At 59.8% G+C, this 18,759-nt stretch overlaps 1 protein-coding gene across 1 annotated transcript; it reads left to right on the top strand.

Annotated features, from left to right (window-relative positions):
• The first annotated feature begins 4,098 nt into the window (after positions 1 to 4,098).
• On the top strand, positions 4,099 to 9,372 carry EXOSC4 (exosome component 4). Its single transcript, XM_034061747.1, has 3 exons — positions 4,099 to 4,315; positions 6,170 to 6,376; positions 8,962 to 9,372. The coding sequence occupies exons 1-3, from the start codon at positions 4,145 to 4,147 to the stop codon at positions 9,313 to 9,315; spliced, it is 732 nt and encodes a 243-aa protein (XP_033917638.1). The 5' UTR covers positions 4,099 to 4,144; the 3' UTR covers positions 9,316 to 9,372.
• The last annotated feature ends 9,387 nt before the right edge of the window (positions 9,373 to 18,759 follow it).

Raw genomic sequence — 18,759 nt, 5'->3', positions numbered from 1 at the left:
AGGACCCATAACCATGACGCACATGTGACCCATAGGACCCACATGTGACCCATGTGACCCACAACCATCTCCTCCCCCCAGGAGGTTGTTGGTGTCTCCTTCATCACTGCTCTGGCCCCAAGCTCCGATCACCTCCCAGTGTCCTTGAGCCTGAGGGTGGAGCCCAGAGAGACACAGACACCGGAACCGGCTCCGGAACAACCGGAGCAACACCAGAACACCAGGACTGACACCGGAACCGGTACCGGAACAACCGGAATGGAACCAGAACAATGGGAATGGGACTGGGATCAACACCGGGAATGGCAACAGGACACTGGGACAGACACCAGAACACAAGGACTGACACCGGAACCGGCTCCGGAACAGTGGGAGCAACACTGGGACACCAGGATTGATACTGGGATCAACACCGGGACTGACACCAGAACACCAGGAATGACACCGGAACCGGCTCCGGGACAACCGGAGCAACACTGGGACACTGGGATTGATACTGGGATCAACAACGGGACTGACACCAGAACACCAGGAATGACACCAGAACCGGCACCGGAACAACGGGAATGGAACCAGAACACTGGGAATGGCAACGGGACACTGGGAATGACAATGGGATCGACAATGGGACTGACACCAGAACACTGGGACAGACACAAGGACTGACACCGGAACCGGCTCCGGAACAACGGGAATGGAACCGGGAGCAACACTAGAACAGTGGGATTGATACTGGGAATGGCAACGGGACACTGGGACAGACACCAGAACACCAGGACTAACACTGGGATAGACACTGGGAATGGCACTGGGACACTGGGAGCAACACCAGGACTGACACTGGGAATGGCACCAGGACACCAGGAATGACAATGGGATTGACAATGGGACTGACACCAGAACACTGGGACACTAGGACTGACACTGGGAATGGCACCGGGATCAACACCGGGAATGGCACCGGAACACTGGGACCAACACCAGGACTGACACTGGGACTGACACCAGAACACCGGGAATGGCACTGGGACACAGGGACTGACACCGGGATGAACACTGGGACACTGGGACCAGCACCAGGACACTGGGACAGACACTGGGACAGACACAGACACCAGGACTGGTACCAGGGCTGGCACCAGACAGACACTGGGACACCAGAACTGACACTGGGATCAACACCAGAACACCAGAACAAACACTGGGACAGACACCGGGATCAACACCGGGACTGACAGCAGAACACCAGGAATGGCACCGGGATCAACACCAGGACACCAGGACAGACAGTGGGACTGGAGGTGATGGGGACATGGAACTGGTGCCCATGTGCCATTGATCCATCACTGGTTCAGTATTGATCCAGTGTTGAACTGGGACCAATCCAGCACTGACCCCACATTGATGGGGCATTGATCTGGTATCGACTCAGCACTGACCCAGCACCAGTATGGGATGGATCCAGCACTGACCCAGCACCAGTATGGGATGGATCCTGCATTGATCCAGCACCAGTATGGGATGGATCCAGCACTGACCCAGCACCAGTATGGGATGGATCCTGCATTGATCCAGCACCAGTATGGGATGGATCCAGTATTGACCCAGCACCAGTATGGGATGGATCCTGCATTGACCCAGCACCAGTATGGGATGGATCCAGCACTGACCCAGCACCAGTATGGGATGGATCCAGCACTGACCCAGCACCAGTATGGGATGGATCCAGCATTGATCTAGCACCAGTATGGGATGGATCCAGCACTGACCCAGCACCAGTATGGGATGGATCCTGCACTGATCCAGCACCAGTATGGGATGGATCCAGCACTGATCCAGCACCAGTATGGGATGGATCCGGTATTGATCCAGTACCAGTATGGGATGGATCCAGTATTGATCCAGCACCAGTATGGGATGGATCCGGTATTGATCCAGCACCAGTATGGGATGGATCCAGTATTGATCCAGCACCAGTATGGGATGGATCCGGTATTGATCCAGCACCAGTATGGGATGGATCCAGTATTGATCCTGCATTGATCCTGTATTGATCCTGTATTGATGGGGCATTAATAAGACATTGATCCAGCACTGACCTGGCTCCAGTCTGTTCTATCATAGAGGTCCTGGAGAAGGCAAAGAAGGGGGCATGGCCTGTCGCTTAGGGGGCGTGTCCTCCCTCGGAATGGGCGTGGTCTGTATGGGAAAGGGGCGTGTCCTCCCGCTTAGGGGGCGTGGTCTCTTGCTTAGGGGGCGTGTCCTCTCCGGGGGTATATCCTCCCTCGGAAGGGGCGTGGTCTGCATAGCTAAGTAGGCGTGGTCTGTATCGGCAGGGGGCGTGTCCTCCCTCGGAAGGGGCGTGGTCTGTACAGTCAAGGGGCGTGGCTATCGATACGGGGCCGTGTCCTCTCCCTTAGGGGGCGTGTCCTCCCTCGGAAGGGGGCGTGGTTTGTCTTGGAAGTATACGTAGCCTGTATCGGAAGGGGCCGTAGCCTATAGCTACGGGGGCGTGGCCTGCGTCGGAAGGGGGCGTGGTCTGTATGGGAAGGGGGCGTGTCCTCTCCGGTCGAATAGCCTCCCTCGGAAGGGGCGTGGTTTGTACCGGAAAAGGACGAGTCTGCATCGTTAGGGGGCGTGGTCTGTAGCGGAAGGGGGCGTGGCCTATGGCTACGGGGGCGTGATCTTTAGCTGAAGGGGGCGTGGTCTGTACAGCTAAGGAGGCGTGGCCTGTACCGGAGGGGGCGTGTCCTGCCCCGGAAGTGCTCCCGTCCGCCCCGCTCCGCCATGTCGGCCCCGGAGCTGCTGTCGGATGACGGTTTCCGGTTGGACGGCCGCCGCCCGCAGGAGATCCGGTCAGTGCGCATGCGCAGCTCTCCTCGGGGGTGTGTCCTGTCCCTGCGGGGGGCGTGTCCTGCGTCAGAAGAGGGCGTGGCCTGTCGCATAGGGGGCGTGTCCTCTCTCTACGGGGGCGTGGCCTGTAGGGGAAGGGGGCGTGGCCTATAGCTACGGGGGAGAGGTCTGTGGCTTAGGGGGCGTGGTATACATAGGAAGGGGGCGTGGTCTGTATCAGGAGGGTACGTAACCTATAGCTACGGGGCGTGGTCTGTCGCGTAGGGGGCGTGGTCTATACCGGAAGTAGGCGTGTCAACCCCCGGAAGTGACCGTGCCCTGCCCCGGAAGTGCTCCCGTCCGCCCCTGTCCGCCATGTCGGCGCCGGAGCTGCTGTCGGATGACGGTTTCCGGTTGGACGGACACCGCCCGCGGGAGATCCGGTCAGTACGCATGCGCTGCTCCCTCCGGGGGCGTGTCCTGTCCATGCGGGGGGCGTGTCCTGCGTCGGAAGTGGGCGTGTCCTCCCTCTGCGGGGACGTGGTTTGTAGTGGAAGGGGGCGTGGCCTGTCGCTTAGGGGGCGTGTCCTCCCTCGGAAGGGTACGTAGCCTGTTGATTAAGAGGCGTGGTCTATATGCGAAGGGGGCGTGGCCTGTCCCTTAGGAGGTGTGGTCTGTAGCTGAAGCAAGCGTGGTCTGTATCGGAAAAGGCGTGGTCTATATCGAGAGGGGGCGTGGCTTGTGGCTTATGGGGCGTGTCCTCCCTCGCAGGGGGCGTGCTTTGTGTTGGAAGGGGACGTCGTCTGTATAGGAAGGGGCGTGGTCTGTATCGACAGGGGGCGTGGTCTGTCGCTTAGGGGGCGTGTCCTCTGTCGGAATGGTGTCCTCCCTCGGTAGGGGGCGTGGTCTCTATCGGAAGGGGGCGTGGTTTGTCTCGGAAGTATACGTAGCCTGTATCGGAAGGGGCGTGGCCAATCGCATAGGGGGCGTGGTCTGTATAGCCAAGGGGGCGTGGCCTGTCGCTTAGGGGACGTGTCCTCCCTCGGAAGGGGCGTTGTCTGTAGCTGAAGGGGGCGTGGTCTGCACAGTCACGGGGGCGTGGCTATCGATACGGGGCCGTGTCCTCTCCCTTAGGGGGCGTGTCCTGTCTCGGAAGGGGGCGTGGTCTGTATCGGAAGGGGTCGTAGCCTAATAGCTACGGGGGCGTGGCCTGTCGTTTAGGAGGCGTGGTCTGTACAGCTAAGGAGGCGTGGCCTGTAACGGAAGTGACGGTGTCCTGCCCCGGAAGTGCTCCCGTCCGCCCCTGTCCGCCATGTCCGCTCCGGAGCTGCTGTCGGATGACGGTTTCCGGTTGGACGGCCGCCGCCCGCGGGAGATCCGGTCTCTGCGCATGCGCCTGGGGCTGTTCCCGCGCGCGGACGGATCCGCCTACATCGAACAGGGAAACACCAAAGTTGTGGCCTTAGTGTACGGACCGAGAGAGGTCAGACAGCGACCCCTGACCCTGACCCCTGACCCCAACCCCTGACCCCAACCCCTGACCCCAACCCCTGACCCCAACCCCTGACCCCAACCCCTGACCACAACCCCTGACCACAACCCCTGACCCCCATCCCCCCCCTCCCCCATCCCCCTCCGCAACCCATCCAACCCCTCCCCCACCCCCATCCTCCCCTCCCCCACACTCCCCTATCCCCCCCTCCCCCACCCGTCCTATCCCCCCCCTCCCGTTCCCTTCCTGTCCCCTTCCCATCCCCCCCCGTGTCTGTCCCATCCCCTCCCCCCCCGGCGGTGGGAACACCAGACCCGTGGCTGTCGTATACGGACCGAGGGAGGTCAGAGCCCAGCCCCCACTGCCCCTCCCCCACCCACATCCCCCCGCACCCCCCTCCCCCAACCCCATACCCCACTCCCTCACCCCCATCCCACCCTTCCCCTCCCCCCTCCGCACCTCCCCATCCCCCACCCCCATTCCACCCCTCACCCAACCTCATCCCCCACCCGTGTCCGTCCCATGCTCGTTTCTTCCCATCCCCCCCCGTTCCCATTCCCTCCCCCTCCCTCCCATGCCCATCACGTCCGGTCCCGTTCCCCTCTGACACCTTCCCCCCCGTTCACATCCCCCCCTCTGACCCCTCGCTCCCTCTCCCCATCCCATCCCCATCCCATCCCATCCCATCCCATCCCCATCCCCATCCCCATCCCATCCCCATCCCCATCCCCATCCCATCCCCATCCCATCCCCATCCCATCCCATCCCATCCCATCCCATCCCATCCCATCCCATCCCCATCCCCATCCCATCCCCATCCCATCCCATCCCATCCCCATCCCCATCCCATCCCATCCCATCCCATCCCATCCCCATCCCATCCCATCCCATCCCATCCCCATCCCATCCCATCCCCATCCCATCCCATCCCATCCCCATCCCCATCCCATCCCCATCCCATCCCATCCCCATCCCATCCCATCCCCATCCCATCCCATCCCCATCCCATCCCATCCCATCCCATCCCCATCCCCATCCCATCCCATCCCATCCCCATCCCATCCCCATCCCATCCCATCCCATCCCATCCCCATCCCATCCCATCCCATCCCATCCCCATCCCCATCCCATCCCATCCCATCCCCATCCCATCCCATCCCATCCCCATCCCATCCCCATCCCATCCCATCCCCATCCCATCCCCATCCCATCCCCATCCCATCCCATCCCATCCCCATCCCAATCCCATCCCATCCCCATCCCATCCCCATCCCATCCCCATCCCATCCCATCCCATCCCCATCCCCATCCCCATCCCCATCCCATCCCCATCCCATCCCATCCCATCCCCATCCCCATCCCCATCCCCATCCCATCCCCATCCCATCCCCATCCCATCCCATCCCATCCCATCCCATCCCCATCCCATCCCATCCCATCCCCATCCCATCCCATCCCATCCCATCCCATCCCATCCCCATCCCATCCCCATCCCATCCCATCCCATCCCATCCCCATCCCATCCCATCCCCATCCCCATCCCAATCCCATCCCCATCCCATCCCATCCCATCCCCATCCCATCCCCATCCCCATCCCCATCCCATCCCCATCCCATCCCATCCCCATCCCCATCCCATCCCCATCCCATCCCCATCCCATCCCCATCCCATCCCATCCCCATCCCCATCCCCATCCCCATCCCATCCCCATCCCATCCCATCCCCATCCCCATCCCATCCCCATCCCATCCCATCCCATCCCCATCCCATCCCCATCCCATCCCATCCCATCCCATCCCCATCCCATCCCCATCCCCATCCCATCCCCTCCCCTCCCCCCCCAGGTCCGAGGTCCTCGCTCCCGCTCAGCTCCAGACCAGGCTGTTCTCCGCTGCCGCTTCAGCCTCGCTCCCTTCAGTGGCCCCGAACGGAGGCGGCCAAGGGGGGGGGAGGGGAGAGGCTCAGACCTGGCGCTGAGGCTGCAGCAGAGCCTCGAGGCTGCTGTCCTCACCCACCTCTACCCCCGATCCCAGATCGACGTCTATGTGCAGGTAACGGGGGGGACATATGGGGTCATATGGGGTGAGCATATGGGGAGATGTGGGGTGAATATGGGGTGAACATGGGGAGGGGAGAGGCTCAGACCTGGCGCTGAGGCTGCAGCAGAGCCTCGAGGCCGCCGTCCTCACCCGCCTCTACCCCCGCTCCCAGATCGACGTCTATGTGCAGGTAATGGGGGGGACGTATGGGGAGATGTGGGGTGAACATATGGGGAGATGTGGGGTGAATATGGGGAGATGTGGGGTGAACATATGGGGTGAATATGGGGTGAACATGGGGAGGGGAGAGGCTCGGACCTCACATTGAGGCTGCAGCAGAGCCTCGAGGCTGCCGTCCTCACCCACCTCTACCCCCGCTCCCAGATCGACGTCTATGTGCAGGTAATGGGGGGGACATATGGGGAGATGTGGGGTGAACATATAGGGGAGATGTGGGGTGAATATGGGGTGGACATGGGAGGGGAGAGGCTCAGACCTCACGCTGAGGCTGCAGCAGAGCCTTGAGGCCGCTGTCCTCACCCGCCTCTACCCCCGCTCCCAGATCGACGTCTATGTGCAGGTAATGGGGGGACATGTGGGGAGATGTGGGGTGAACATATGGGGAGATGTGGGGTGAATATATGGGGAGATGTGGGGTGAACATATGGGGACATATGGGGAGATGTGGGGTGAATATGGGGTGAACATTGGGGGGGGGAGAGGCTTTGACCTCGCACTGAGGCTGCAGCAGAGCCTCGAGGCCGCCGTCCTCACCAGCCTCTACCCCCGATCCCAGATCGACGTCTATGTGCAGGTAATGGGGGGACATGTGGGGAGATGTGGGGTGAGCATATGGGGAGATGTGGGGTGAATATGGGGGGAGATGTGGGGTGAGCATGTGGGACATGAGAGGGACACTGGGGAGCGACATAGGGAGGGATGGAGGGTTAATGGTGCTCGGGCATTGCGGGGCCCATTGGTTCTGTGTCCCTGCATCCCTGTATCCATGTTCTGTGTCCCTGTCCCATATCCCTGTCTCTGTATCCATGTACCATGTCCCTACATCCTTTTCCCATATCCCTGCATCCCTGTACCATATCCTGGTATCCCTGTCCCTATATCCATGTTCTATGTCCCTGTATCCCTGTCTCTGTATCCCTGTCCCTGTATCCCTGTCCCTGTACCGTATCCTGGTATCCCTGTCCCTATATCCATGTTCTGTGTTCCTGCATCCCTGTCCCTGTATCCATGTACCATGTTCCTACATCCCTGTCCCTTATCCCTGTTCTGTATCCCTGCATCCCTATCCCTGCATCCCTGTATCCCTGTTCTGTATCCCTGTATCCCTGCATCCCTATCCCTGTATCCCTATCCCATCCCCATCCCTATCTGACTCCCATCCCATTGCCCCACAGGTCCTGCAGTCGGACGGCAGTCACTGCTGCACCGGCACCACCGCGGCGGCTCTGGCAGTGCTGGATGCCTGTATCCCTGTATCCCTGTATCCCTGTATCCCTGTATCCCTGTATCCCTGTATCCCTGTACCTGTATCCCTGTATCCCTGTATCCCTGCATCCTTGCATCCCTGTATCCATGTATCCCTGTATCCCTGTATCCCTGTACCTGTATCCCTGTATCCCTGTGTCCCTGTATCCCTGTATCCCTGTATCCCTGTACCTGTATCCCTGCATCCCTGTATCCATGTTCTATGTCCCTATATCCCTGTATCCCTATCACATCACCCTCACTCCCATCCCATTGCCCCGCAGGTCCTGCAGTCGGACGGCAGTCACTGCTGCACCGGCACCACCGCGGCAGCTCTGGCACTGTTGGATACAGGCATCCCTGTATCCCTGTACCTGTATCCCTGTATCCCTGTATCCCTGTATCCCTGTATCCCTGTATCCCTATCTGACTCCCATCCCATCCCTGCAGGTCCTGCAGTCAGACGGCAGTCACTGCTGCACCGGCACCACCGCGGCGGCTCTGGCAGTGCTGGATGCCGGCATCCCTGTATCCCTGTATCCCTATATCCATGTACCATATCCCATCCCTATCTGACTCCCATCCCATCCCCACAGGTCCTGCAGTCTGACGGCAGTCACTGCTGCACCGGCACCACCGCGTCAGCTCTGGCAGTGCTGGATGCCGGCATCCCTGTATCCCTGTATCCCTGTATCCCTGTACCTGTATCCCTATCCCATCCCTATCTCACTCCTCTCCCATCGCATTCCCCACAGGTCCTGCAGTCAGACGGCAGTCACTGCTGCACCGGCACCACCGCGGCGGCTCTGGCAGTGCTGGACGCCGGCATCCCTGTATCCCTGTATCCCTATATCCCTGTACCTGTATCCATGTATCCCTGTATCCATGTTCTATGTCCCTATATCCCTGTATCCCTATCACATCACCCACACTCTGATCCCATTGCCCCACAGGTCCTGCAGTCAGACGGCAGTCACTGCTGCACCGGCACCACCGCGGCGGCTCTGGCAGTGCTGGACGCCGGCATCCCTGTATCCCTGTACCTGTATCCCTGTATCCCTGCATCCCTATCCCATCCCCATCCCTATCTGACTCCCATCCCATCCCCGCAGGTCCTGCAGTCAGACGGCAGTCACTGCTGCACCGGCACCACCGCGGCGGCTCTGGCAGTGCTGGACGCAGGTATCCCCCTCCGGGACGTGGTATGTGCCGGTTCAGCTGCCCTGGCCGAGGGCACGGCCCTGACTGACCCCAATGGGGCCGAGGAGGCTGCGGTGGGGCCGGGGCTGGCGCTGGCTCTGCTGCCGGCATCGGGGCTGCTGGCGCTGGTGCAGCTCAGTGCCCGTGTGCCCTGCGAGCGCCTGGAGCCGGTGATGGAGGCGGCTGCCGACGGGTGCCGGGAGCTGCACCGGGCGCTGGACAGGGAGCTGAGGAGGAGCCTGCGGGAGAGACATGGGGAGGTGTGAGACTGGGACATGGGACACAGTGACTATGGCATTGCCATGGGATGGGTGCCATGGGTGCCATGGGTGCTATGGGTGCCATGGGTGCCATGGCATGGGATGTGTGCCGTGTATGGCATGGCAGGGGGTCAATAAAGAGCAGGTGCCATGGACTGTGTGCTGTATCCTATGGAATGGGGATGGGATGGGGTCCATGCACATCAGTGCCTATGGCATTGCCATGGGACATGTGCCATGTGTGCCGTGTGTGCCATGTGTGCTATGGCAGGGGGTCAATAAAGGGCAGGTGCCATGGACTGTGTCCTGTATCCTATGGGATGGGGTCCATGTGCCACAGTGCCTATGGCATTGCCATGGTGGCACCAACAATGGGATGTGTGCCATGTATGGCATGGCAGGGGGTCAATAAAGGGCAGGTGCCATGGGATGTGTCCTGTATCCTATGGGATGGGGTCCATGCGCATCAGTGCCTATGGCATTGCCAAGGTGGCACCAGCCATGGGTGCTATGGCATGGGATGTGTGCCGTGTATGGCATGGCAGGGGGTCAATAAAGGGCAGGTGCCATGGGATGTGTCCTGTATCCTATGGGATGGGGATGGGGATGGGAGATGGGGTCCATGTGCCACAGTGCCTATGGCATTGCCATGGGATGTGTGCCATGTGTGCCATGTGTGCCATGGCAACAGATCAATAAAGGGCAGGTGCCATGGACTATGTTCTGTATCCTATGGGATGGGATGGGATGGGGTCCATGTGCCTATAGCATTGCCATGGTGGCACCAGACATGGGACGTGTGCCATGTGTGCCTGACCATGGCATGGGGACGGTGGTTGGGGGATGTGTGCCATGTGTGCCATGTATGCCATGGCATGGGGTCAATAAAGGGCAGGTGCCATAGGATGTGTCCTGTATCCTATGGGATGGGGTCCATGCACATCAGTGCCTATGGCATTGCCATGGTGGCACCAACTATGGGATGTGTGCTGTGTGAGCCTGACCATGGCATGGAACATGTGCCATGTATGGCATGGTGAGGGGTCAATAAACGGCAAGTGCCATAGGATGTGTCCTGTATCCTATGGGATGAGGATGGGATGTGGGGCAGGGATGGGATGGGATGGGATGGGGATGGGATGGGGTCCATGTGCTGCAGTGCCTATGGCATTGCCATGGTGGCACCGACCATGGGATATGGCACATGTGTTCCTGTGCCATGTGGCATCTGGCACAGCCCCTGCTGTGTGTGAGCCTGTGCCCCACATGTGTGGGGTGCTCTGTGCCAATGTGGGGCCCTCAGTGTGTGCCAGGGGCTGCCAGAGCCATGGGGCTCAATGGGGCTCAATGGGGTTGGATGGGGCTCAATGGGGCTCAATGGGGTTGAATGGGGTTGAATGGGGCTCCATGGGGTTGAATGGGTCTCCATGGGGTTGAATGAGTCTCCATGGGGTTGAATGGGGCTCCATGGGGCTGAGTGGGGCTCAATGGGGCTCCATGGGGCTCTATGGGGCTGAATCTGGCTCCATGGGGCTCAATGGGGCTCAATGGGGCTGAATGGGGCTCCATGGGGCTGAATGGGGCTCCATGGGGATGAATGGGGCTCAATGGGGCTCCATGGGGTTGAATGGGGCTCCATGGGGCTGAATGGGGCTCCATGGGGCTCCATGGGGCTCTATGGGTCTCAATGGGGCAGTGGTTATGGGGTGCAGGGGGGGTCCCGGTACTATGGGGGGGGTCCCCATTGGGTCTATGGCACAACCAGGGCCTCGGTTGTGGACTTTGACCCATAGATCAATGGGGCCTTTGTGTGGGTCTGGGCTCGTGGCACCAGCATGTGACTGTGGTGAGGGGGGACAGCACTGGGGGAACTGGGAGGTAATGGGGGGTACTGGGGGTAATGGGGGTACTGGGGGGTACTGGGGGGTAATGGGGGGTAATGGGGGTTACTGGGAGGCACTGGGAGGTGATAGGGGGTACTGGGGGGTGATGGGAGGTAATGGGGGGTACTGGGGGTACTGGGAGGTAATTGGGGAACTGGGAGGTAATGGGGGGTACCGGGGGGGGTAATGGGGGGTGATGGGGGTAATGGGGGGTAATGGGGGGTGATGGGAGGTAATGGGGGGTAATGGGAGGTAATGGGGGTAATGGGGGGTAATGGAAGGTGATGGGGGGTAATGGGGGCAACTGGGAGGTACTGGGAGGTAATGGGGGGTGATGGGGGGTAATGGGGGGTAATGGGGGTAATGGGGGGTAATGGGGGGTAGTGGGGGGTGATGGGGGGTAATGGGGGGTACTGGGAGGTATTGGGGGGTAATGGGAGGTAATGGGGTGTGATGGCGGGTATTGGGGGTACTGGAGGGTAATGGGGGGTACTGGGAGGCACTGGGGGGGTAATGGGGGGTACTGGGGGTTAATGGGAGGTGATGGGGGGTAATGGGGGGTACTGGGAGGCACTGGGCACACTGGGAGGTAATGGGGGTTACTGGGAGGCACTGCGAAGTAATGGAAAGCACTGGGAGGTAATGGGAGGCACTGGGAGATAATGGGAGGCACTGGGGGGTACTGGGAGGTAATGGGGGTTACTGGGAGGTAATGGGAGGTAATGGGAGGTACTGGGGGTAATGGGAGGTAATGGGAGGTGATGGAAGGTACTTGGAGGCACTGGGCACACTGGGAGGTAATGGGGGTTACTGGGAGGCACTGGGAGGTAATAGGAGCAGCACTGGGAGGCAGTGGCCACATTGGGAGGCACTGGGAGGCACTGGGATTTACTGGGAGGTGTTACACCATCACATGTGTGCACATCCCTGGCACCATTACTGGTCCCAGCACCCTTACTGGTCCCAGCACCCTTACTGGTCCCCAGCATTGTTACTGGTCCCAGTACCCTTACTGGTGCTGTGGGTGCTGTGGGTGCTATGGGTTCTATGGATGCTATGGATACTATGGATGCTATGGGTGCTATGGATGCTATGGGTGCTATGGGTGCTATGGGTGCTATGGGTTCTATGGGTGCTATGGGTGCTATGGGTGCTATGGGTGCTATGGATGCTATGGGTGCTATGGGTTCTATGGGTGCTATGGATGCTATGGGTGCTATGGATGCTATGGATGCTATGGGTTCTATGGGTGCTATGGATGCTATGGGTGCTATGGATGCTATGGATCCTATGGATCCTATGGGTGCTATGGATGCTATGGGTTCTATGGGTTCTATGGATGCTATGGATGCTATGGATCCTATGGGTGCTATGGGTTCTATGGGTTCTATGGGTTCTATGGGTGCTATGGATGCTATGGATGCTATGGGTGCTATGGATGCTATGGGTGCTATGGGTTCTATGGGTTCTATGGGTTCTATGGGTGCTATGGATGCTATGGATGCTATGGGTGCTATGGGTGCTATGGATGCTATGGGTGCTATGGGTGCTATGGGTGCTATGGATGCTATGGGTGCTATGGGTGCTATGGGTTCTATGGATGCTATGGGTGCTATGGATGCTATGGATGCTATGGGTTCTATGGGTGCTATGGGTTCTATGGGTGCTATGGGTGCTATGGGTGCTATGGATGCTATGGATGCTATGGATCCTATGGGTGCTATGGGTTCTATGGGTTCTATGGGTTCTATGGGTGCTATGGATCCCATGCTCCCCATTAACTCCTCCATCACCGCATAGCCCACAGGGGGGCGGAGCCGCAGAGGAAGCCCCGCCCCCTTTAACCCCTCCCCGTTAACCCCGCCCCCTTAGCCACGCCCCTTTAGCCCCGCCCCTCCCTTAGCCCCGCCCCCCACTGCGGAAGCGGAGCCGCTGCTGAGCTACCGGTAAGTGGGGATCGGGACCGGGTCCGTTCCCCTCCCCCCCCTCCCCCCATCCCCTCCCCCCCTCCGGTTCGGGTCCGTTCCCCTCCCCCCCCCACCCTTCCTCCCCCCCCATCCCCTCCCTGCACCCCCCCCTCGGGTTCGGGTCCATTCCCCTCCCCCCCCCCCCCATTCCCCCCCCCCGTGGGCAGGGGGGAGGGGCGGGTGGTGCCGCAGAGCGGGGGGGAGGGATGGGGGGATGGGGGGGGACGTGGGGTGCAGTGGGGTGGCTCTATGGGGTGCAATGGGGTGAATGTGGGGTGCAATGGGGGGGCTATGGGGTCTATGGGGTATGTGTGGGGTGCAATGGGGGGGATGGGGGGTGCAGTGGGGTGGCTCTATGGGGTGCAGTGGGGGGGCTATGGGGTCTATTCGGTGTGTGTGAGGTGCAGTGGGGGGCTCTATGGGGTGCAATGGAGGGGATATGGGGGGTCTATGGGGGGCTATGGGGGGACTATGGGGGCTATGGGGTCAATGGGGTGTGTGGGGTGTGGGGCATGTGGGTGCTGATGACTCAGGCTTGGCACAGGCACAGGCTGCACTGCGCTGCCCACACCCGCCCCACACCGCCCCCATAACCCGCCCCATAGCGCCCCCATATCCACCCCATAGCACCCCACACAGACCCACATTGCCCCCACAACCCGCCCCATAGCAGCCCACATGCTTGCGGTGCCAACCGGTGCCTTGTGGGTGCCATGGGGTGCTATGGGTTACCATAGGGTGCCATGCAGTGCCATAGGGTGCCGTGGATTACCATAGGGTGCTGTGGGTTACCATAGGGTACCATGCAGTGCCATAGGGTGCCATGCAGTGCCATAGGGTGCTATATGATGCTATATAGTTCCATGAGGGGCCATGGGGTTCTATACGGTGCTATGTGGTTCCGTGTGGTGCTATAGGGTTCTATATGGTGCTGTGTGGTTCCCTGTGGTGCCATAGGGCTCTATATGGTCCCATCTGGTGCCATAGGGCTCTCTATGCTTCCATGCAGTGCCATAGGGCTCTATATTGTGCTCTATGGTCCCATCCGGTGCCATAGGTTTCTGTATGATGCTGTATGGTGCCATAGGGCTCTATATGGTGCTATGTGGCTCCATGCAGTCCCATAGGGCTCTGTATGGTGCTGTATTGTGCCATAGGGTTCTATGTGATGCTGTTTGGTGCCATAGGGTTCTATATGATCCTCTATGGTGCCATAGGGCTCTATATGATGCTGTGTGGTCCCATGCAGTGCCATAGAGCTCTATATGGCTCCATGTGGTGCCATAGGGTTCTATATGGTGCTCTATGGTGCCATAGGGCTCTATAGGGCTCTATATGGTCCCATAGGTTTCTCTATAATGCTGTATTGTGCCATAGGCTTCTATATGATGCTCTATGGTGCCATAGGGCTCTATGTGGTTCTACGTGGTGCCATAGAGCTCTATATGATACTATATGGTACCATAGGGCTCTATATGGTGCTCTATATGACTCCATGCAGTGCCATAGGCCTCTATATGATGCTGTATTGTGCCATAGCGCTCTATATGGTTCTATATGATGCTGTGTAGTGCCATAGGGTTCTATATGGTGCTCTATATGGTGTTCTATATGATGCTGTATTGTGCCATAGGGCTCTATAGGGCTCTATATGGTTCCATAGGCTTCTATATGATGCTATATGGTACCATAGGGCTCTATATGGTGCTCTATATGGTGTTCTATATGATGCTGTATTGTGCCATAGGGCTCTATAGGGCTCTATATGGTTCCATAGGCTTCTATATGATGCTATATGGTACCATAGGGTTCTATATGGTGCTCTATATGGCTCTATATGGTTCTCTATGGTGCTCTATGGTGCCATAGGGCTCTATATGGCTCTATATGGTCCCATAGGGCTCTATATGGTGTTCTATATGGCTCTATATGGTTCTCTCTATGGTCCCATAGGTTTCTATATGATGCTGCATTGACCCCTCCCCCCCCAGGCCCCCTCCGGAGCCGCCGCCAGGGGGAGCTCATGGACGCAGCCGAGAGAGCCGTGACCCGGATCGCAGGTGGGGGAGGGGCCATGGGGGGGGGGGGGGGGGGGGTGGGGGGGGGGGGGGGGGGGGGGGGGGAGGGGGTGGGTATGTGGCAGCTATGGGGCAGCTATGGGGCAGCTATGGGGCAGCTATGGGGTGATGTGTGGGGCGATGCTGTGGGTCCATATGTGTAGGTGATGCTGTGGGGCAGCCATGGGGTGATGCTATCGAGTGATGCTATGGGGTGATGCTATGGGTCCATATGTGTAGGTGATGCTATGGGGTGATGCTGTGGGGCAGCTATGGGGTGATGCTGTGGGGTGATGCTGTGGGTCCCCATGTGTAGGTGATGCTATGGGGCAGCTATGGGGCAGCCATGGGGTGATGCTATGGGGTGATGTGTGGGGCAGCTATGGGGCGATGTGTGGGGTGATGCTGTGGGGCGATGCTGTGGGTCCCCATGTGTAGGGGATGCTATGGGGTGATGCTGTGGGTCCATATGTGTAGGTGATGCTATGGGGCAATGCTGTGGGTCCATATGTGTAGGTGATGCTATGGGGCGATGCTGTGGGTCCATATGTGTAGGGGATGCTATGGGGTGATGCTGTGGGTCTATATGTGTAGGTGATGCTATGGGGTGATGCTGTGGGTCTATATGTGTAGGTGATGCTATGGGGTGATGCTGTGGGTATATTAGGGTGTCCCAGTACACACCAGTGTGTCCCAGTGCAGCTCCAGTGTGTCCCAGTGTGGACCAGTGTGTCCCAGTACACACCAGTGTGTCCCAGTACAGACCAGTGTGTCCCAGTACAGCTCCAGTGTGTCCCAGTACACACCAGTGTGTCCCAGTACAGACCAGTGTGTCCCAGTGTGGACCAGTGTGTCCCAGTACAGACCAGTGTGTCCCAGTACAGCTCCAGTGTGTCCCAGTGCAGCTCCAGTGTGTCCCAGTACAGACCAGTGTGACCCAGTGCAGCTCCAGTGTGTCCCAGTACACACCAGTGTGTCCCAGTACAGACCAGTGTGTCCCAGTGCAGGCCAGTGTGTCCCAGTGCAGCTCCAGTGTGTCCCAGTACAGACCAGTGTGTCCCAGTATACACCAGTGTGTCCCAGTACAGACCAGTGTGTCCCAGTATACACCAGTGTGTCCCAGTACAGACCAGTGTGTCCCAGTGCAGCTCCAGTGTGTCCCAGTACAGACCAGTGTGTCCCAGTGCAGACCAGTGTGTCCCAGTACAGACCAGTGTGTCCCAGTACAGACCAGTGTGACCCAGTGCAGCTCCAGTGTGTCCCAGTGCAGCTCCAGTGTGTCCCAGTACAGACCAGTGTGTCCCAGTGCAGACCAATGCTTACCAGTACAGACCAGTGTGTCCCAGTACAGCTCCAGTGTGTCCCAGTACACACCAGTGTGTCCCAGTGCAGCTCCAGTGTGTCCCAGTGCAGCTCCAGTGTGTCCCAGTACAGACCAGTGTGTCCCAGTGCAGCTCCAGTGTGTCCCAGTACACACCAGTGTGTCCCAGTACAGACCAGTGTGTCCCAGTGCAGACCAGTGTGTCCCAGTGCAGCTCCAGTGTGTCCCAGTACAGACCAGTGTGTCCCAGTGCAGCTCCAGTGTGTCCCAGTACACACCAGTGTGTCCCAGTACAGACCAGTATGTCCCAGTACAGACCAGTATGTCTCACTGCAGCCCCGCTGGGTACGGCACACGCCTCCCCGTGCCCCATAGATGGCTCTGCCCCATAGATTCCCGTGCCCCATAGATTCCCGTGCCCCATAGATCCCCGTGCCCCACAGATCCCCGTGCCCCATAGATGCCCGTGCCCCATAGATGCCCGTGCCCCACAGATCCCCGTGCCCCATAGTGCCCCATAGATCCCCGTGCCCCATAGATCCCCGTGCCCCATAGTGCCCCACAGATGCCCGTGCCCCACAGACGCCCGTGCCCCATAGATCCCCGTGCCCCACAGATCCCCATGCCCCATAGATCCCCGTGCCCCATAGATGCCTGAGCCCCATACATGCCTGTGCCCCATAGATGCCCATGTCCCATAGATGCCCGTGCCCCATAGATCCCCGTGCCCATAGACGCCCGTGCCCCATAGATGGCCGTGCCCCACCTCCGGGGCCGGGCACCGGTGCCTGTCCCTTTAAGGCTCGGTCGGGGCCGCACCGGGTCCGTGTGTCCGTGTCCGTGTGTCCGGTGTTGTGGGTCCGGAGCTGTGGGTCCGGGGGTACCACATACACCGACGGTACCGGACCCACATCGGGGGGTACCGGATACAAAGGGGGTACCGGACCCACCGACGGTACCATATACACGGGGGGTACCGGACCCACCGGACCCACATCGGGGGTACCGGATACAAAGGGGGCACCGGACCCACACTGAGGGTACCGGACCCACCGGACCCACACCGGACCCACACCGGGACCCCCGTCGGTGCCGTCCCCCCCATGGCAGCACCGGTACCGGTACCGGAGGAACAGGAGTTCATCCAGGCCTATGAGGACGTACGGGAGAGATACAAAGGTACCGACCCCGGCCCCATAGAGCCGCTGCCCCATAGAGCCGCTGCCCCATAGAGTCCCGGTCCCATAGAGCCTCAGTCACATAGAGACCCAGCCCCATAGAGACCCAGCCCCATAGAGACCCGGCCCCATAGAGACCCGGTCCCATAGAGCCCCTGCCCCATAGAGCCTCGGTCACATAAAGCCCCGGTCCCATAGAGGCTCGGTCACATAGAGCCTCTGCCCCATAGAGCCTCTGCCCCATAGAGCTCCTGCCCCATAGAGCCTCTGCCCCATAGAGCCTCGGCCCTACAGCAGGCCCCGAGCAGGGCCCCACGCCAGAGCTCTAGCGGCATTCCCATAATAGGGCACAACGGGAGCGAGTGGCACCGGGAGCTGTGGGGCACAGTGAGCTATGGGGCAGGAGAGCCATGGGGCAGGGGCAGCTATGGGGCAGCTATGGGGCAGGGAGAGCCATGGGGCACAGGAGCCATGGGGCAGGGAGAGCCATGTGGCACAGTGAGCCATGGGGCAGGGGCAGCCGTGCTATAGGGCACAGCACCCAAAGGGCCAGGGCCAACCTCTGTGCACCCCATAGCTATGGGGCAGAGCCACCCCACGGTGCACAGGTACTGCACAAGGCACAGCACCACTATGGGGCACAGCAGCTCTATAGGGCACAGCAGATCTATGGGGCACAGCACCTCCATGGGGCACAGAACCTCTATGGGGCACAGCAGCCCTATGGGGCACAGCATCCCTATGGGGCACAGCACCTCCATGGGACACAGCAGCCCTATGGGGCACAGCATCCCTATGGGGCACAGCACCTCCATGGGGCACAGCATCCCTATGGGGCACAGCAGCTCTATGGGGCACAGCATCCCTATGGGGCACAGCAGCCCTATGGGGCACAGCAGCTCTATGGGGCACAGCAGCCCTATGGGGCACAGCAGATCTATGGGGCTGGGACCACGATGTCATGGTGGGGATGGAGGGACCAGTGAGTCCCAGTACAGACCAGTGCTGGGGGGTCTGTACTGGGGGGGTCTGTACTTAATGGGA

The sequence above is a fragment of the Melopsittacus undulatus genome, chromosome 1 (assembly GCF_012275295.1).
Source record: "Melopsittacus undulatus isolate bMelUnd1 chromosome 1, bMelUnd1.mat.Z, whole genome shotgun sequence".
In the NCBI taxonomy this organism is placed as follows: domain Eukaryota; kingdom Metazoa; phylum Chordata; class Aves; order Psittaciformes; family Psittaculidae; genus Melopsittacus; species Melopsittacus undulatus.
The sequence above is the reverse complement of the archived record's forward strand: the minus strand, read 5'-3'. Positions and strand labels throughout refer to the sequence as shown.